The 20947-nt window shown below is 54.1% G+C and overlaps 2 protein-coding genes across 7 annotated transcripts in view; one reads left to right on the top strand and one right to left on the bottom strand.

The window, feature by feature from the left end:
* Positions 1 to 18299, bottom strand: part of ANKS1A (ankyrin repeat and sterile alpha motif domain containing 1A) — a 72893-nt gene extending 54594 nt beyond the window's left edge. For all 6 annotated transcript variants that reach the window (XM_030965605.1, XM_030965609.1, XM_030965604.1 and 3 more), the window contains exons 1-3: positions 18083 to 18299; positions 2471 to 2551; positions 1576 to 1732 (exon numbers count right to left, since the gene is read on the bottom strand). In XM_030965605.1, the coding sequence (XP_030821465.1) occupies positions 1576 to 1732; positions 2471 to 2551; positions 18083 to 18291 (447 nt within the window). In that variant the 5' untranslated portion in view covers positions 18292 to 18299. The remainder of the gene's footprint in view (positions 1 to 1575; positions 1733 to 2470; positions 2552 to 18082) is intronic.
* A 730-nt stretch (positions 18300 to 19029) lies between these two features.
* Positions 19030 to 20815, top strand: TAF11 (TATA-box binding protein associated factor 11). The gene is made up of 5 exons (XM_030965877.1): positions 19030 to 19221; positions 19293 to 19432; positions 19541 to 19628; positions 19791 to 19887; positions 20414 to 20815. Exons 1-5 carry the CDS (start codon positions 19030 to 19032, stop codon positions 20542 to 20544), a joined length of 648 nt encoding a protein of 215 aa, XP_030821737.1. The 3' UTR covers positions 20545 to 20815.
* Positions 20816 to 20947: the final 132 nt, after the last annotated feature.

The following is a 20947-nucleotide window of genomic DNA, read 5'->3' as shown; positions in this document are numbered from 1 at the left end:
TACTAAACAGACATTAATGAAACATTACCTGCAAGGATCATACTAAGCTCTGGATTTTTGCAAAGATCACTCCTCTAGCTGCCCTACTCAGAGCAGAACATTTACACTATGGGCTCCCACTCAATTCTTGTCAGATTGCAGGTTACCTGCACTCAAGCCCATGTAATCAGACTGAGTGCCTACAGCTGTGCCTGGAGATATGATTAACCACAGCCCCAAACTGGAAAACTGTCACCAGTGACATCAGAACACACATTCCTCGTTATTCCTGCTCAGTGGAGGAATGACAGAGTTGCATTACAACCAGATTTTTCATTCCATGCTGTTTTAGCAGCAGTTATCCCTGGGGCAGCCTGGTGCATCAATTTACCCACCCTGGGAAACTCCAGTGTGGCACTTGGGTCCCCAAAAGGAGGAATGGGACTCCTAAACCTGCCTCTAAAAGAAGTTTGCTCCCCAGCTTCTCAAAAACTACCATGGAGCAAATCAACAGAAGGGATTCCACAGCTGCTCACCCTGACTGTGAGCTGAACTCAGGCCAGGGGTGTCTGACCCACCTGGGAATTACCTCTGGAATCAATGTCCAGGTTTAGCCTGCTGGCACCAAGGCAGGCAAACCTATTTTGGTTTATTCCTTTCCTCCTGAAAGAACACCTGAGTGGTTTAGGAGCTGATTCCCAGGGTCAGCAGATGTTCCAGCCTTAGGGACAGGACAAGCACAGCCCACTGCAGCTTTAGCCACTGGTCTGGGCCTGTCACTCTGTGCTAGGGAGGGGCAGCTCAGTGACAGCACTCAGCTGGCTCATTCATGAAACCAGCTCCTGTAAACAAAACTCTGCAACAAGAGGAATATTTGGGCCTTCCAGCAGTAGCATTTCACAAGTTCCCTGGGATTTAAAACACCTCTGATGTCCATGGGCAGTTCCAGAGGAGCCAGCCCTCTGCAGTGGACACAGCTGTCTTGTACCCCTCACTCCCTCTGTATCCCAGGCCAAAACTGCCAGCTTGACAAAAGGAACAAATCCAAGAGGCTTTTTTTTCTTGCCTGATTGCAAAAATAATTCTTTAAGATTAAGCTAGGGATTTATCTGGGGGCAGATAAATTGTTAAAATTATCTTAGAACTTACAAATTAGTGAACTGGAGCAAGTGCCAGAGACAAGCCAGGAGAGCAGCTAAGAGAGCACGGCCAAAGAGACTGAACAAAGCTGCTTGGATTAGTTCCCAAAGGAGGGAGCCAATGGATCCTCTGCAGAACTAGAAACCTGCTCAGCTATCCAGCAACTGAAAGGAAAACTGTGGGTTAGTTTTAGAAGCCCAGAAGCAGGAGACCACTTCCTAAGTGTTGAGCAGTTCTCACAATTATGTGTCTGTCTAAGAAACTTAAATACCTTTTCATCCTACCACCAACTCAGAACTGAATGTATTGCTTTAGGCAGTGTCCCTCCTATCCCACCAGCAAGTAGGACCTTACAACCATTGCTACTGGTTTGGGAAGGGTCAGGAGTCAGCTGCAGGAGTCTCTCTCCATGTCAGGGAAGTGATTCAATGATACATTAGAGAAAATCAGGCAGACCTGCTCATTCACTTTGGTGTGCGAAGGGCCCTGGTGGATGAGGAGCTTCACAATGTCAGCATCTCCCTTCCAGGCTGCCAGGTGCAGGGGGTAACAGCCCTTACAATCTGCCACGTTGGTGAGAGCGTCGTTCCTCAGCAGAACCTCCACAACATCCCTGCAAGAGACAGGAGCTTCATTGAGACACTCAGTCCTTGTTTCACAGCCCCCCTTCTGCAGCAAGGACTGAACAAGAAGTTAATCTGAGCAGGAGTGCTTCAGAGAGCCTCTTGAAATGTGATTTTTAAGTGTTCCTATTAAATGCTGCCAAAGGAAATGAAAAAAAGGAAATAAATAATGCTGAGATGAGCTCAGGGAGGATCCACATTAACTCCAAACTAATGGAGCTGAACAGGGGCTGAAGTCAGCCACAAGCCTCTGCTGCACAGTGAACTGCACCAGCACAACGAGGGTGAACAGAGATTTTAACTCTATTTGATTTCTCAATATCTCAGGCAGCAATGAGAAACACGAGATCTACCACACTAAAATGACCTAAAAATGTGATATGCAACTGTAAAGTGGTGCAGGCCCAGACCACCCTGGACACCAGGAAGATTGCAGGGACTGTCACCAGGGGAGCTCCTTTACAGCTTATAAATTGTTTAGAAATAAAAGGGACTGAAAACCTCAGCATTTGGAGATGCAACATCACCCAGCAGCCAAAGCACTGACATTCTCCACTTCCCCTGAAGATGGAGTAGTGCTGCACCAGTGCCTCAGCTGCTGAATGAACCACACAAGGGAAGCACAAAGCATCCACCCCTGGCACCCCAGGTTTGGGGCAGGACTCACTTATGGCCAGGGAAGCACAAAGCATCCACCCCTGGCACCCCAGGTTTGGGACAGGACTCACTTGTGGCCGTTCAGAGCAGCGTGGTGCAGCGGGGTGTACCCAGTGCTGTCAACACAGTTCACATTTGGCCCCCTCCAGATGCTGCAAGACAAAAAACAGACAGGGAACACTTAGGCAGACAGCAAACAGGGGCAGGGCAAGGGCAGGGCTGGCACAGCTCTCACACCAAGGTGGGTCACAGCTGTGGTCAGGGGGAGCACACAGAGCAGAGGGGTCAGCACATGGAATCACTGCTCTGCTTCACCTCATCCTGCTCTCCAATCAGAGCTCCACTGCTCACATCCTTCAGCCATACACAGCCTTGCCAAAAAGCATCTTCAGAGGAACTGTGGCTATTAGACTGAACCACAAGAGACAGCAAACCATCGACCCACTGCTAATTCACACCCCACAGAAGAATTCTGGTGGCTCTGGGAAATTGTGCTTCTCCACAGCAAGAGTCGCAAGGGGTGGGTGTAAGTCAAAGACTGTGGGATGCAGAGTCTGCTCTTGGTCACCACTGTGATTCCACACTGACTTCTCACTGTCCCAAAATCACTTCCATCTGTCAGCTGTTGGCAGACTGCACCAAAGAGTAGGTGGTCTCCTCTGAGAGCATTAACTTCTCTCCCTTGCTCAAAAGTCAAGCAGCACAGATTTAAGTATTAACCCTGGCAAGGATTACTCCTCCCCAGCCCCTGCAGGGTGCCCTGTTCACATCAGCACAGAATGGCACAAGTAAGAGGCCAGTGCTGCTCCTGAGCTTGCTGTGGAAGGAGTGTGGTGACTGCTGTTCCTCACCAGGGCCACCACCCTCTCCCAGAAACGGGCATGAAACTCAAACCAGCACATTCTTATAAGCAAACTGGAACTGTTCAGCTCTCCAGTACAACCCATCATCTGTGTGTGCTGGCCTGTTTTACACACCATCCTTTTAGGAATTACACAGGGCTTATTACAAGCCCTGAAAATCCCACTTATGCTAACATGGTGCATTTTCCTGTTTTGTTTTCTTTGGGGGTAAAACCTAGCAGCACCCTCTGATCCCCAGCTGAAATGGTTTAAAATCAGCCAGCTGTGGCTCTGTTTGAAGCTGGCCTTCTCTGAGGAATCCATTTCCTCCCCACTAAGAAATCACAATGATTCCCATGGCCCAGAGGCTTTCTAAAACAGGAGCCATCACTGGGGGGCTGCTAGCCAGGAGCACCTCAGAGCCACCCAGCAGGAAAGGCACAAACCAAAGGGAATCTCCTGCAGACCAAGTGAACTCCACAAGGGAAGGAAGCAGCAGGCTCACTCTGGAGCACGTTTCAGTGGGAAATGGAAAGTCTGTCCCTGTCCCTTCCAAGTGACTCCTGATCTGCAGAGCATTATAAAAGGCTTTGCAGTCTAGAGAAGAACCCGAGCTCTGCTAGAGGAGAGGCAGCTAAGGGGAAACTTTATCCAAGAGGACAGGCAAGTGAGCCACAAAATCCAATTTGCAAAGGATGAGAGGCTTATCCTGAGGCATCCTGCACACCACACACCATCCTGTGCTCCAGGAGGATACACACATGCAGATCTATACACACATGCAGGGCACCTCCAGCACTGACAACACTGTTCACAGGATGATGGCTTAAACCACACGCAGAAGGGCAGTGAGACACCAAAAGCCCCCACTCAGGGTGTGTGGGAGTGCCCTGCCTGATCCAGCCTGCAGCCCTGGAGCATGAAGGGCCTGGGCAGCACTCAGCTCTGGTTTGTTCCTGGCAGTGGGCTCCTGCAGTGTGGTTGCCCAAATAATTTATTGCTGGATTTAACATGGCAATTAATGGTTAGAACCAGTGCCAGAAAGCCTTGTGTGCAGTCTAGAGCAGTTCTAGCGTTGCACCTGTGCTGCCTTTGCTTGGGCTGGAACCTGGGCAGTGCCAGCGTCCCGTGGTTTTACACATTAAACTGAGCTGTGCTTGGAAGCTGAGCTCAAAATGCTTGAGGGTGAACACATGAAAAACCAGCAGCAATTAACACAAATGTTTCTTTCAGCTGAAGTTATGAAATGAGGAAAAGCAGGGTCAGTGGTGCAGTGGGCAGGGCTGGGGACCAGAGCCTGGGGCATCTGTCCCCATTGGAGCGTGGTGTCCCCATGATAAAACACTTCCTTAGAAACCTCCAGGTCAATGCTTTACAGCAAAATGCAAAGTTTGTTCAAGGAGCTCAGAGGGGGAGCTGGCCCAGCAGTGAGCGCTGGGTGCTGCAGAAACCAACTGCCAGGATGTGAAGATATTTTAAAAAAAAACATCTGCTGTGTCCTCTCCTCCCCTTTGCCTTTTTATTCCTGCAAATAAAGAAAGCTTTTATCAAAGAAAGGTCAAAACACCCATAAGATCAGACTGGAAGGATCCAAGAGGAGAACTATTTATATTTAAATGTGGGGACTGCAGCGAAGGACATCACTCCCTTCCCTCCTCTTCCTCTTCAGCTCTGCCAGAAAGGCCATACCATTCTCCTGAGGTGTGGAAAGAGGGTGCTGAGAAAAGCAGAACACAAAGCCCAGAACTCTCTGTGCCTTTGGGCTGTTTGTGATTTCTAAACAGAAACCCCAATCACAGCACAGGCAGGAGAATGCTGTAAATACAGGTCCCCAACAAAGGTCTGGAGCCAATTTGATCACGGCTGCTTTTTGATTGCTTTTCTCCCTCAATTCCCCCAAAACTCCTTCACACCAAAGAGTGGGGGTTACTTTTACCCTGTGGTCTCTGTTCTCAAAGGATTACCCAGGTCTCACCTGCCCTTTGCTGCACCAGGGCAGCATCTGAAGATGCTCCTGATGACATCTGCTTAAGACAACTAAGACTGAACATTGAGGACATCAGGAAAGCTCTGAAAACAGCAAAATCTGTTCAATTTAAACTATTTCTTGTGCTCAGTTTTCTCTTGCTCTATGATTCAGCAAGGCCTTAAATAAAACTTCCTGCTTGTGAAAAATGCTGAATAAAGCACATGCTTTAGGTCAAAAAAAATCCCAAAGTACCTTTAAACAGGATCACATTTGTCCTCTTGCTTTTCCATTTCTTTCTTCCCAACTGCAGTAGTAACTTTTCTCCCAAAACCACCCCAGGCAAGGAGCTAAAGCAGGGCCAAGCCTAGAGAACAACGTGGTGTTTTCAGCTCAAATGATGAACGTTTGGGGCTGGTTTCTGGTCTCACTAACATGGGTCAAGGAAGCACCAGGAAGTTCAGGGTGCTTGTGCAGAGCAGAGGCTGTTGGACCCCCTGTATTTACACACCCAAAACCAAAAAGCAAGATGAAACACGAGCAAACATGAGTGGCTTGGCCCAAAGACACCAGGAAGTTTAAAGCACTGGCCCCAGATGTTTGTGTACTTCACTCAAAGCCTTGGAGACAGAGTGTCAGGAGGGCAGGGAGGGCTGGAGGCGGATTCCCTGGAGTCCATTGCCCAGAGGCCACCACAGCAGGTCAGTCACACATCCCAGCCATCCCCATCCACACAACCACTGGATTCCTGCGACCCTCCTTGGTATTTCCTGCTTACAGAGGGAACACAAACAACCCAGAGCCTTTGGGCAAGGCCTCAGGGTTAGGAAGCTGCTTATGTTTTTCTGAAGTGTGAGGAAGGCACTGCTGCAGCCACTCTGCCAGGGGCAGGGTTTGGCACGGTGGGACTCCAACAGAGCAGGGACCCCATTTCTTATGCATCCCAACCACCAGACACTACAACAGCTTTTATAAATAATGGCTGATGCAAGGCTGGAGGAGATTAAAGTAGTGTATTTCTGGGGCAAGGGACTCTCAGCCCCTCCTGGCAGGTTTTGAGAAAGCGCAAGGAGAACAGCTGGTCAGGCTCCAGCTGCTGGAGTGGCTGCAGAGGAAGCCAAACCATCAGCTTCCACTTCTGCAGTCCTCACCTTCTTGGGCCAGATTTTAATTTGCTGTAGGAAAATTGGGTAGATTTTCCTCAAAGTCAAAGGGTCATGAGCTCAAGTACAAGATGCCAGAATGGACAGGGAAAAGCAGGGACCACCATAAAGGCAGGACACACAGAAATGACCCAGCTGACATGGCACAACACAACAGCCAGAACGAGAGCTGCTGAGCCTGGGCTCTGTACTCAGACCCACTTCCAGCAGAGCCACTGACCAGGGATTCCAGTGAAAATCCTCAGGTTCAGTCCACTTTGACTGACACCCTGCAGCAGTCAGAGCCACGCCTGGCCCTCTGCAGAGAGCCAGACCTCAAGCTCCCACTTCAGCAGCTCATTGTGAGTGAAGCAACAGCTCCCAACAACAATTGCCAGCAGCTCCAGCCTCATTGCCCAATACCTGCAGACAGTTCAGCCAGTGTAAGGTCAACAGGGTGCTGTGAGAAACCAGCATTTCCACCAGTGGAGCAATACTGTGCAGCAAGCAATCCTCTGATGGCCAAACGATCCCTTCTGCCTTGGAAAGGAGCAGAGCCTTTCGTTCCTCAGGTGGCCAGGAGCAGGAAACCTGCACGGGTTTGTGAAGTGACAGCAGCCTGTGAAGGAGCAGTTCAGGAACTGAGAGGCAGAAGGTGAGCTCATCTGCTTCCCTCAGAACCTGCCCACCATCTCCCACTCCTCAGTTCCAGGGGAGGCTGTTTTGGGTCAGCACAGACCCATGGCAACCAGACATTTAACTCCTGGGCTTGCAGCTCACACTAGAAAGGAACCAGACATCACTAATAGAAATGTGTCCATCCAAGCTAAAACCCCCCATTAGGAAGAGGCGAGCCCTGGCCTTATGGATGGCTCCTGGCAGTGAAAATGCATTTATTTAAACTTAATGTATGGTGAGGGGGTGGCAGTGGGGACAGAAAGGCTGGGTCAGGCGTGGAGCTACATCAGAGAATCCCTCTGAGCAGGGGCAAATAAAGAGCTGCAGGACAGGAAAAATATAGGTCTGGTTTGAGTGCATATGCTGCTCTTTATTCTTAAAAGCATTACAGGCACTCTGCAACCCACTCCCATTAAGGAGCATTCCCAGCTGATGACAGGCCACAGAGCAGGAGCAGCCCCACAACACAGGCTCCAACACTGGCTCTGACCTCAGGGCCAGGGCCAAACAAGCTTGGCTGGGACAAGTGCACAAAGGATCAGCCACTGAGTCAGAAAAAACCAAGCAGGGTCTTTGGGAGGGGTCTTTGGGGTCTGATGTGTGTGGCAGCAGGAGCATCCCCCTGTCCACACCCTGGCCAAAGGCAGCATGATGGCAGGGGAAGAACAGGGAAAATGGGAAGGCAACCATCCATCATGGAGATGGGAGGGTTTGACATGGAGTCTGGGTTCATTCAAGGCAGGAAAGTGACCCCTAAAAGAGGACAGAGATTTGACAACATTTGCTAAATGCTGACAAACCTCTCACTGATTCTGTGCCCCATTCTCTTCTTTTGTATCTGACTAGATGGGGTTTTGAGGAATAGGAGGAAAAGGAACCAAAACATTCCTGCAGAAATTCAGTGACCTGAGCAGCATTATCAAAGTCATAAACCAATATCCCGGAACTGCAAACAGGAACCAGAGCACTGCTCAGGTAAACATTCCTCACTCTCCATTTGCAGCTCAGCTCTGCTCCCACAGCACTGGAGAAAACGCACTACGTGGAAGAAAACACAATATTAAAAAAATAAATAAGATGCAAGGAAAATTAGCAAGACACATGTAGATGGTGCAAGCTGCTGGGCTCCACTGAAGCACAATTCCTTAGAAAGGTGCCAAAATTTCCTTTGGCCTTCCCTTCATTGAGCACTTGCAGAGAAATAGAAGGAAACCCTGGGCAGCCACAAATTCCTGATCAAAACCACCAAGCAGCTGATGCTGCAGCACTGAGCTGGCTGCAGCTGGCAACCTTGCACTGGGCTTTCCCTCCCCCTTCTCCTTTGTGAGATGATTTAACAAGCTGCAGAATCCCACGGGACATGTCAGTCAGCCAACAGCAATGGAGCATCATGTCTGGAGCCCAACATGTCCATCTGTGCTGCTCCCTTCTGACAGGCACAAAGCTCTGAGCTTGGAGTAAAAATGTCATCAAAAAGAACTTGTGCAGAAAGAATTGTGGTAGAGCATATGCCCTCCCCCACCTGCCAGTGCCCTTGTAGGGGATGGATGTGTCAATTAAGGGCTTTGGGATGGCAGAAAATGTGTCACTCTCAGCTCACTGTCAGAAAACATCAACACACCTCGAAGTAAATGTTTGTTTCCAGCACCCAGAGAGATCTGATCCAATACACATCTTAGTGGGAATTTGGGATTTCTAGCACCTTGCACTTAGAAGGATATGGGGATGGTGATCCTTTATTTCAACATGGACACCTTCCTCCTGGTGCAGTCTCAGACCTCTCTAGAGAGAGACAACACCCACCCATGTTCTCCCCATCTCAGCACTGAAAGACTTCTCGAGGTCTGTGTGCTCTGCTCAGCCAGCCATGCTCCAATGCTCCTGTGGGCCACCATGGCTTCTTCTGGGCACTGGCCCTTCCCTTTGTGCCACGTCACCCACACTCACACCCCCCTCACCCTGGCTGCTCCCACCCCTTCCCAAACCCTGCTCACACCCCTCCCCAAACCCTGCTCACATCCCTCTCAGCCTGGCTGCTGCCACCCCTTCCCAAATCCTGCTCACACCCCTGGCTGCTGCCCAGCCCTGCTGCCTGAACACTGAACCATGACGTGTCTGACCTGGGGCAGATGATGAAAAGCAGGTAAATAGGCCAAGTCAAGCAGAGACAGACATTCAGGGACCGAATTACCCCTTCCCTACAGCAATTAAAAAAGCAAATGCAATTATTTTGTACCAACAACTGCACACAGAGTGCACTTTTGCCTTAGGGAGACTGAAAGCAGTGAGACAGGCTGGCACGACATCCCCCTTCCCCTGTGACATTGCCCAGATCAGTGACAGGAGGACTCAATCGGTGCTGGCCCTGCAGTGCTCAATTCTGGGCACACAGGGAGACTCCAGGATGCTGGGAGGGATCCCTGGGCTGCAGGACATCAGCACAGGCAGGAGAAACACGGTGCTGGAGTGAAAAGGAAATGAGCTGCTCTGATACCAAGCAGCAGAATGACAGGATGAGAGGCAAGGCCCTGGAGGAAGGGGGGACTGGAGGATTCAGAGCCACAACAAAGCTTCCACTGAAGCGTTTGGAGCACACTTTACCCTTGAACACAGCCCACACCAGCAGCCCAGCCACTCACCCACATGGCTCCATTTAAGCCTGCACCAATCCCAGCTCCAGCTTAACCAGGAGTCCCTGAGGGCTAAAGAAAGACACAGCAAGGAGAGATTAACTGGCAACAGTTCTGGACACAAACAAGGCACCGACATAGCACTGACTCCAGAGACATTCCTCCATGATGAGCTTTTTAACTGGGTGTCCAAAGAGCAAGTGACAGGGAAAGGAGAGAGCAAAGCAGGAGGGCAAACAGAGAAGTGACCCCATGGTGGCTCTGATGGGAACACGGGGGACACACGTGAGCAGCCACAGAGCTCTGTGATCAGCTCTGCTTGTCATGGCAGTGCTACACAGGCACAGAAAGCACTGACTTGGACAACAGTTCCTAAGAAAAAGCTCAGGAAAAGAAGGATGGAAATCAGAAAGGACATCCTTTAACTCCAGAAGCATCCTTGAAATCCAGTCTGTTAGAGAGCAGGATCAGGAGTGAATGGCCAAGGCAGGAAATGATTCCCAAACCCCAAGATAGCTGCTAGGAGTTGTCATTACTTGTCTGTGCTATCTGTACAGAGATAAGGTTAGAGCTGAAAAACACGAGTGCTGAGAGCTGAGGGCATGAGCCAGGCAGTCAAACAGAGGGATGGAGCTGACAGTCCTGCCCTGCTCTGAGAGCCCTGGGAAGGGCAGGGACCCTCCCCAGGAGCTGCCAGGGGCAGCTGCACCCACCCCCAGTGCTGGAAAACTGAACCAGTAATGGAACAGGCAGCAAACAGAGATATTCCCACACATTTCATGGTGGATCTGCAGCTACCAGCCCTGGTTTCACCCAAATGCCAGCTCTGACCCTGCCTACAATGACTGCCTCAAACAGCTTTTCCTCACCAGAAAAAAAAACTTCGTTCTTTGGGGAATATATACAACATAAGATGTTCCAAACCCCTTGAAACATTTCTGCACACTTCTCTGCAAGAATAACAGACCCAGCTCTGAGCCTTTTCTCTGTTCAATACAGCTCTCCCAGCCAGAAGCTGCTTTCAGCAGCAGAGCCTTTCCCAGCCTGACATTTTTAATGTACAGAAGGAATGTACATATGCCAGTCAGACTCCTAAATATATGCAGGATAAAACTCTCCATGACTTCAAACAATTTCAGGGTTACTGTGACTGTCCCAGCAAATAATTATATCTCAGCTGTAACAACTCACACCCAATAACAACCAGGATCCTCAGAGCTTTTAAACCAATTCTCTTTAGTCTTTATTTCCAGTGAAAAGGAATGTCAAGGCCACATCCTGTTTCACTCCTTCTGTGAAATAATTTCTGTTGAGATTAGAGGAAATATTTCCAAAATGCACAAATTCCACACATCCTCCAAGTTCCATTTTCAGCTGTTCTGACCCAGAGCAGATGAGCCACAGGAGCTCAGACACACTTCAGAGCCTGCACCAGGCTGAAGGGAGCTGTGGAAGGGGCACAGGGGCACTGCAGTAACTGAAAATCATGCAAAGGTGGTTACTAACAACACTCCAGGACAGGCACAAGTCATCCATGGGGATCACAGGATGAGCTGAGGTCAAACATCTCTCACAGGGAGTCAACTCTGACAGAGCCCCCACCGTGCAGTGAGAAACCATGGCTGAGAAATCACTGGAAAGAAGCACTAGGGAAAAACCAACACAAGTCCACAGGACACAGTCTCCTATTTAAGTCATCTGATGGATTTCACTGTCCTTGTAACAGAACCAAGATGATGATGCAAAGCTTTGAAGTCTTCAGAGCTTAAGGCTTTATCCTAATCCTGTTCCTGATGCCTAAAAAAATTGTGCTGATTCCTGAAAGTGACAGCAGTGAGGAAGAGCTTGTGGAGCCCACCTGGGTCCCTGCACGGGGGTGCTTCAAACCTCAGCAGGCACCCAGCCTCTGGAATCACATTCTGTTCTAAAATCAGGCATTTTGTAATGCCAAACTTGAGCGGATTTCTCAGTGTCTTAATCAGGATGAGGCAAAAGTCAATTCACCTAATTTCCAACCCACTTCAATGTTAGATTTGAAAGACCACCTATGACATCTTCAGCCTTGCTCGCCTCAGGAGCCTGCACAACAGCAGGCAATGGGATTAGATAAAAATCTAATGAGATAATGTATTTACATCATATTTATGGCACTCACTCTCAGACAGGGTTTTGTTCTCGTGTACTGACGACTATCCTCAGCACATGGCACTACAGACACTTCCTTTGAACTGGAAAGAGCTTGAGGTTTATTTTTAAATCTAATTTCCCTTTAAAAGAAACCATGTATTAAAATAACAAGGGAGGAGTGCGAATGTGCCGGGGCTCACCAAACCCAAACACCAACTCCAGCTCAGCTTTCCTCCAGCTGAATAACTCACGCTCCTGCAGAGTGTCCAGTGAAGCCATGCACACACACTCCTCCTGTAATTCCCTCAGCATCCTGCTATGTCTGATGTACACCCTGATTTTCACCTGGAATCCTCAACAGCTACATGACAGCAAGCCAAGAATGCACCTAAACACAGACCCAGCACTTTGCAGCCTGCAGCCTCCCAAACATTTAAACAGCTCACCCTCACTAACCCCGGGGAAACAAACACCTCAACATCCTGCATGTGCCAGAGCCAGCTAAAATCCTTGGCTTAGGAAAAAGGAAAAACCACACAAATCTACACACTGCTGAGATAGAAACAGTTCCAAACTTAAGCCCCTTATCCAGCAGTCTGGAGGCCCAACTGGATTTTCTTCCAGCATACAAACACCTGCAGGAATCCCTGCTGAGCATCCAGCACCACACTCACTTAAAGGGCAATTGAAAAAGTTTAACTCCAATCTGATTCATCCAAACTTCTCAAAGCTGAATATTTCTCATTGAGCTACGGCACCAGGGCAAAGTAATTTAGGAGGTTTCACAGGAAGGAGCCCTACCACTCACCAATTCCCAATTCCCTGACCCAGGGCTGGGCATTTCCCCACCCATGAAGATGCAGGAGCACAACTTTTTGGAAGCAGGACATAAAGAGCTCTGAAGCTCTCCAGGTTTTGTGTAAAGAGGGCATATTCACACACTCCAGCTCAAATTTCACTCCAAAGGCAGCTGACACCTTCCTGCCCTGTGTTTATTGGAGCCTTTGCCCCCTCCCCAGCCCCAGGCTCAGCCAGCCCAGGTGCACGGACATTTCCAGCTCTGTTTTCCTCCCTCCTGCAGACAGCAGCTGTGTTCACTTCGCCAGTCGGTTGCTATAGAAACAAATCAATCCTCAATAGTTTTATTTTTACCAGTTTCTGTGAAATAGGATTTATCTCATTTCCATGACTAAGCTGTACTCTGGAGTGAGCTCTTTGGGACAGCGACAGTGCCAGCTCAGCAGCGGGCAGAGCTCGTGCTGCAGTGACAAGAGGAAAGAGCCATCACTCGTGTTCAGAGGCACCTTCTCATCTTGAGGACACTTCACCTTGAAAGGATTCCACAGCCTGAGCACTACAGCACTCCACAGCTGCATGTGAGGAGCAAACAGAGCAGGGGTGGATGGCACAGGCCGGAAAGGCAGTGAGCTCACACAGAGTGGAGGTGTCAGCACTTGTTCTCTGCTGAGAGCCAGCCTGGCAGGCCCTGGGCACTGCCACAGGAGGGGCTCAGCCTCCAGGAACTGCCTGTGCTTTGTGCCAGGGCAGCTGAGAGGGGCTTTCCTTCTGCTCTGGCATGGCATGGATGCATTTCCTCCACTCTCTATTACCTGCACTGTGTCACATCTATCACCCATGACTCTTCTATCCTGTTTGTTGTCCTGCAGTCTCACTGAAATGATAAATTACCTACAAAAACCCAGCTGGATGAACCCTGTTTCTTGGCTCAGCTGCTCCCAGCACACCAAACACTGCTCCAGCCATTCATCTCCAGAAAGTTCTGCCCCCTGCCAAAGGGCTTCCCCAGCTGGAGGGGACCTGTGGCACTGAGAGGAGCAGCTCCTCTTCATCCACACCCACGGCTGGGGCAGACCTGCTGCACAGGGAGCAGAAGGGAAGGGGAGACACTGCTCCTCCTGCTGATCCAGAGTTTGCCAGCTGCAGTGTTTCCCCCACACCCACCTGTGCAGAGCCTTCCAATCCCCTCTCTGCCAACCAAACCCTGGAAACCTGGAGCTGCCCACAGCCCACTGGGAAGGGAGGGAGACAGGGCTCTCTCAAGGGGGTTTCACAGGAAGGAACCCACCCACCCACCAACTCCCATGTGCCCAAGAAAGCCCCAGGTGCTGTGAAACCACAAGTCCTGCTTTGCCCACTGGCCTAGGTAAGTGGAGCAGGGCAGGGTTAATGACCCAGCCTGGCGCTCCTGACCCAGCCCTGAACACGGAACTGCACAGACCAGAGCAAGCAAACAAAACTTTCCAAAACTGCATCACAAGATCACACTGAGACAAAACACTACAGAGTCACAGCCAGTAAATGCAGCCTTTGAATTCTTAAAGAAGTACTTAGGAAACAATTCCCTGCTGAGCCCTGTGCACACCTGTGCCTGTGGCACAAGCACCTTCAGCAATCCCTGTGCTCAGGTGTGTAATTAAACAGGGATCCTGTGCACGGGAGGGTGTGGAGAGGAGAAGGTTTAGAGTGGGTGAGATGATTAATCACAGCAGCAGGAGCAGGGGAAGACCCAGCGTTGCCCTGTTCTGTGGGAATGCAGCAGGAGCAGCTCCCTTGGGATGGGGAAGGGAAGAGAGGGAAGCACCTTGCTTGGACAAGCCTGGGAGCTGCACCTCGGAGCCCTCCTGCTGCTGTCTCTGCAGGACTTGGTGCTTATCCACAGGCCTGGGGACACATGGAGGGACAGACAGCCCGACCCTGACCTCGGGCAGGGCAATCCCCCCTTCCCTGGCAACAGCACCGGTGTCCCTTCCCCAGGGAATGGCAGCAGACAGGCACAGTCAGAGCCTTCCCCAGGAGTACACAGGGCACTGTCAGATCCCTGCTGTGAACCATCAGCCACTCCAGAACAAATACCAAACTGCACTTCTTTAAAAAAGAACTCATTTTTCTGACTCCTAGCCAACCTTGGACTGTTGGAAGCCACCTCAAGTGTTCTGCCATCCCACCATGTCACTCTTTAAACCAACCAGACCCCGCAGCAGCAGCTGAAAATGGGCTGGAACAAGAGTTGTGGCTTCTATGGGGCAGCACTCGACCCTTCCCACAGCAGATGTACACCCAAACTCCTCATTCCCAGCAGAAGCATCTCCTTGATACACTCCCTGGGGACTGCATGTCCCATCTGGGGCTCAGCAGCAGCCTCAGCTTCCCCCTCTGGCAACACAGAGCCAGACTTTTCACAGCAATGGATGGAAATGAAAAGCTGCTTCTGCAGCTTTGGCTTTAACACAACCCATCCCTCATTGCTCCTGGCAAAGCCTCCTGAATGCAGCCTGATAGCTCAGCCACAGACTGCTCTGTTGTTTCCCGCCTCTAACTTCACAGTGAACCACTAAAAAAAATAAAAATAAATAAAATTCTGCAGCCTGGATGCAGAAGTGGCTCATAACCCCAAGGAACCTCAAGGATTCAGAGACCATCTCTGATTTCTGGACTTGCTGCAGCTCAGCAGCCTTGAGCTGTGCATGCACAGGGTGGGTTTCTCCCTGGCTGCTCACACGGTGCTCCTGCCCGTGCCACGGTCCATGGCTGGACCTGGAGCAGCCAGGATCTGCTCCTGCCTGCTGGGCCAGGCCTGCAGCAGCTCCCAGGGGCTGTGTGGATGCCAGCAGGGAGCCCAGCCTCCCAAAGCCTGGCAGCCATCACCTCTTTGTGAGCCCACCATCTGCTCTGGCAAATCCACACTCCCATTTCCCCCTCCTGCATCCTCCTCATTCCCCAGGCTTGCTGTCAGCATTCCCCATTCCCATCAGCTCCCCACTGGGATTTACTCTCCACCCAGTGCCCTGAGTGTTCCACCCTGGCACATTCACTCCTCCAGAGACTTAAATTGTCTTTGAAATTCCTCCTCCTGTGCCCTATCCCACTCCATCCCCTTCTGTTTCCTGCTCACCTGCAGCCATGGGTGCTTGGGATCTGTGCTGCCTCCACACCCAGCGGGCCCTGCTCGGCCTGGGAAGGAGCAGCACAGCCCAGACTGTGACAAAGTTCACATTTAACTGATAACACACTGGTGGCAGTTCAGGTTACCTGATAAAACACCACATTCCAAGGAATTTACTGCCAGGGCCATCTTCTACCACTCCATGGAGCAGCACTTGCTCTCTTTGGAAGAGAAATGGCCCAAACCAATGAGTGCCAGCTCAGAGCAGGTGCAGCTCAGCACACACCAGGTGTAATGTGGGAATTCCAGGGAATGCCTGGTTTGTACCCCATCCAAAACTGTATCTTTGAGACACCTGAAATGCAGAACTGACAGAAAAAGCTGTGACAGGAGAGAAGAGCTTTGGGCACAGGTTATCCAAGCAGTGGGACTTAAACAGAAACTAAAATAGGGACCTGAAATTGGGTGGAGAAAAGAACAAAGGTGCTGGCCCAGCAGAGTGTTTATGATCCTGCTCTGGAAATGAGCTCTGGGGGAGGAGAGCAGCTCAGCAGCTCCCATGTCAGGAGGGATCCTTACAAACATGAGGAGCCTCAGCAGGACCAGGGACCAGCCTGAGCAGGGCCAGGGGCTGCCCCAGGAAGGGAAAATACAGAGCACACACACCTGACTGAGGGCAGGCTACTCCCCACAACCCAGGAGGGCAAAATCTACATTAGAAAAGTTCCCATGTTCTAGCATTGGAAAAGGTGAGGTTTTCTCCACCCTAAAATTCATCTGTCTGCTCCCTGTAGCCTGCCCCAGCCGGTCTCCTGCACTCTCTGGCCTCTCCTTGCAGCTGCTTCTCATCAAAACCTCGTCACAAGCTGGAAAAGCCAGAGCCCAACAAGTGGTCAGGAGGTGGGAAACAGCCACAAAGCTCCCAAATGGCAGCAGGTGGCACACAGGACACGTTGCCATGCCCCACAGCGTGCAGCCTGACCAGGGATTGGGGTCACAGGCACAAATCCCAGCTGTGCAGGGAGAAACAGGCTCAGGGGCTGGGACCTGGGCAGTGTCACCAGCAGGTACAGCCCACAGCCACAGCAGTGAGCATGGAATATGAGTGACAGGTGTGACAGTCACCCTCATTCAGACATGTCTGTGCACCAAGCCCTGTTCACGTGTGAGAAACAGCAACAGGGATGGCCTGGCTCACCCTGGCACCACAGGACTGCTCCAGGACCATGGGCACTGTCCCAGGGAAAGGCCCCATCGTGCCCAGGTGCTGCCAGGCAGCGCTGGATCTGGTTCAGCTCACAGGCTGCTCAATTGCACCGAGCCTCTGCACTGATCTGAGCCCCCTGTGGGCACATCCATCCCACTCAAACAAGGGCTCAGCCTGTTTAATGTATCAAAAGAGAAGAACAAAGCTCGACCCAAGGGCAGATTTACGTTTCAGAAAGGCAAACGTGTGCCCCAGGGCAGGGTGAGCTCTCGCATGCCTGCAGGCTTCTGCCACCAGCACAACCTGCAGGTATCTAACCGGGTTATGTGAAAGGAAAAACAGATCAAATTCCGCCAAAGAGGGGCAAGTCACATCCCTCGGAACAGCCAGGTTGTGGAGCAACAGTATCACTTGGGCCTGGACACAAACCTCCTCCACACCTCCCAGTACAAACCCATTGCCCAGGGACCAGGAGCATTCCCATGGCCCAAAGCTGCAGCTCCAGCAGCGAGAGGTGATGCCAAAACACGGGAAAGAGAAAAAAAAACCTAACAAAGGCCCAAGGGCTTCAACCAGCAAATTCCACAGCACGGGGCTGAGCACGAGCCGACCCCAGAGCCGGCAGGGTGTCACCGCCGGCCGCGACAATGCCAGCGCACGGCCCGGACAGCCGGGAAATCAGCCCGGAGATCCCGCACGGCCGGGATCCGGGACCACATGGAACCTGCCCCGGCCATGGAGCCCTCCGGACACCGCTCAGCCTCCAATACAGCCACCCGCAGCACCGGCACAGCAGCGCCCTGATAGCGGGGGCACCGCGGGCAGCACCCAGCCAGCCACAGAGTCACTCCCTGTGCCCTGCCAGCCCACCGAGGGCACACAGCCCGAGACGCTCAGCGGTGCCCAGGTCACACCCGCTCACAGCCCGCTCGCTGCACGGTCCCATCCCACCGGGAGCCCCAGCTCGGGGCACAGAGCGGGGACAGACCCCGGCCTCCCCCGCAGCCCTCCCGCTGCACCCCAGCACCGCTCTGTCCCGCAGCGCTCCCGCTGCACCCGGAGCGCATCCAAACCCTTGAGCCGCCCCCAGCCCCACAGCTCCCGCTCCGCTCCCGGCCCGCAGCCCCCCAGCCGCCTGCCGGAGCCCCCGGCTCATCCCCCGCCCCTCAGCCCCGGGCCGCGCTCACCTGAGCAGGCTGGACAGCGGGTGCCCCACACCGACGCTCCCGCCGCTGCCGCCGCCGCCGCCGCCCCCCGCGGAGCCGCCGCCGCTGCCGCCGCCGCCGCCACCGGAGCCGCCGAAGCCGGAGCTGAGGCGCTTCCCCGAGAGCAGCTTCTCCACGGCCGGGAGGTTCCCGGTGCGAGCGGCCTCCAGCAGCTCCTGCTCCTTCCCCATGGCCGGCGCGGCCCGGCCCGGCCGCCCGCGCGACTTCCGGGGCGGGGCCACGCCGGGCCGGGGGCGGGGCCTGAGAGGGCGGGGTCCGGTGGGCGGTGCATGGGCGGGGTGTGAGGGATGGGCGGGGTCAGGGGGATGGGCGGTGCTGAGGGCGGGGTTTGTGTAGGCCCCGCCCCCGAACGCTGCCCGCGGTCCCTCAGCCGCGCTCGTTGTGGGCGGGTCTGGGGGGGGCTTTCCCCGCGGGGCCCGGGCGGCAGGGCCGCTCTAACGCTGTGTCCCTGCAGGGTCCGGGCGTGGGGAGGGGGCTCGGAGCGGGGCCGGTCGGTCCGAGCGCGGGGTGAGGCCCGCACAGGCCGCCTCCGCAGCCCGGCTGCCATGGCGACAAGCCCGGCCCCGCGCATCCCCTCACGGCGCCCGTAGCTGTGCGTCATCAGGAGGCGCCGTTGACATGGCGACATGCTCCGCCTCCATCGCGGCGCCCATAGAGTGCGTCATCAGGCTGCGCTGCCGAGTCGCTGTTGCCGTGGCAACAGGCACCGCCCCCGCGGGGCGCTCGCAATTTGTGTCATCAGAATGCGCCGCCGCATCTCCGTTGCCATGGTTTCAGACGCCACCGCCCCTACGTCGCCGATAAATTGCGTCATCACGAGGCGCCACGCGTCACCGTTCCCGTGACGATAGGCCCCGCCCCGCGCGCGCCCTAGCGTTACGTCATCATCAGGCGCCGCGGTCGCGGCCATGGCGGACCCGGCCCGGGACGCGCTCAGTGCCGCCGCCGCACCGGAACCGCCCCCGGGCTCCTCCCCGCCCGCCAGCGGCGACGGGGCCGCGGCCGCGGGGGAAGCGGCGGCCGCGGAGGGAGCGGGAGAAGGCGAGGTGGGGGAGGCCGGCGGCGGCGGCGAGCTGAAGGCGGAGGTGGCGGACGGGGAGGTGAGGCGGGAGCGGGAGCGGGGCCGGGCCGGGCCGCGGGGCCGCAGAGCGAGCGCTGCCCTCTGGCGCAGGTGAGGAGCGCGGACGGGGAGGCGGCGGACGCGGAGGAGCCGGGGCTGCAGGCGGGTGCGGCCAGGAAGGTGAAGCTGGAGCTGAAGGAGCGCAAGGAGAAGAAGCAGAAGGTGGACGAGGACGAGATCCAGAAGATGCAGTGAGTGCCCGCGGCCGTGCCCGCGGGTCCGGGGATCCGCAGCTCCCTCCGGACTCCCTTCCCACCCCGCCCCTGCCGGCCCTGGGAACGATCCTGTGTCCCCCGCAGGATCCTGGTCTCCTCCTTCTCCGAGGAGCAGCTGAACCGCTACGAGATGTACCGGCGCTCTGCCTTCCCCAAGGCCGCCATCAAACGGGTAGGGGAGCGGGGCGGGCCCGGGGCCCTCCGGAGCTGAGCCCATCCCGAGCGGCTCCAGCTCAAATCCCCCACCCGGAGCTGGCGCTGCAGCGGCCCCGAGGGGCTGGGGGGTCCCTGCGGGCGGGGGGGGCTCTGATGTCCCCGCCTGTCCCTGTCCCAGCTCATCCAGTCCATCACCGGCACCTCGGTGTCCCAGAACGTCGTCATCGCCATGTCGGGCATCTCCAAGGTGTTCGTTGGGGAGGTGGTGGAGGAAGGTGAGTGACAGGGGAGAGCCCGGGGTGAGTTCCCTGCTTGGAGCAGGATGAGGAGCAGGTTCTCCGTGGTTCTCCCTTCCAGCAGCAGCTCTGGCTCAGAGCTGGGCCTGCTGAAGCTGCCACAGCCCCTCTGCTCCCCCAGTGCTGCTCAGCAGAGGAGCTGGGCTGGCAGCTCTGGGCCTCAGCCCCAGGGTGAGGATCTCAGCACTGCAGGGACAGAGGGGCTCCCTGAGCACCAAACCTGCCCCAGACTTCCCTTGTGGGACAGGAGCTGAGCCAGGGGGGGATCACAGCCCAGCCAGCCCCAGGGCTCCAGAGCTGCACTGCCTGAGGGGTTCAGAAGCTTTCTGTCCTGCCTGCTGCCCTGGGACTGCTGGCAGGGAGAGGAGCAGCTCCATTCCTGCCTCTGAGCTGCAAACCCCAAACACAAACGTTACCTGTTCCTTTCAAAGCTGCAGCAGGGGATGGGCAGAGCCCAGCTGGCCCCTGCCATGCGCTCTGTCTGTCTGTCTGTCTGTCTGTGCAGCCCTGGATGTGTGTGAGAAGTGGGGGGAGCTGCCCCCCCTGCAGCCCAAGCACATGAGGGAGGCCGTCAGGAGGCTCAAGGCACGGGGACAGATCCCCAACTCCAAGTACAAAAAGATCATTTTCCACTGAGAGAGGCTGAGAGGAGCTTCCTGCAGGACCTTCCCACGTGGAATCCTCCCCAGGGCCCCTCTGGGGTGGCCTGGGGGCCTCAAGGATGTTCCTGCTGTCCCTGCCCACGCTGGGCACAGCTGGATGCACCCTCAACCTGGACTTTGGGGTCTCAGCACAGCAGGGAGAGGAAATCCAGGGCCTGCAGAGCATTTCCTGCTGGCCCAGCTGTGCCACCTGTGCCCAGCTGTGTGGCTTTTTTTGTACATTAAACTTATTCTTGTGTTCATAACCTGACTGGGATGTGCTCTTTGTGTGACCCAAGGTGCTCCCAGAGCTGCTTCCAGCCCAGGGCAGGGCTGTGCTGGCAGCTGGAACATCTGAAGTCAGGGTTCAGCTCTGCTTCCAAATCCAGGAGCTGCCC

Source organism: Camarhynchus parvulus, chromosome 26 (assembly GCF_901933205.1).
Source record: "Camarhynchus parvulus chromosome 26, STF_HiC, whole genome shotgun sequence".
In the NCBI taxonomy this organism is placed as follows: domain Eukaryota; kingdom Metazoa; phylum Chordata; class Aves; order Passeriformes; family Thraupidae; genus Camarhynchus; species Camarhynchus parvulus.
Note: the sequence above shows the minus strand (reverse complement) of the source record. Positions and strands in the feature narration are given on the sequence as shown.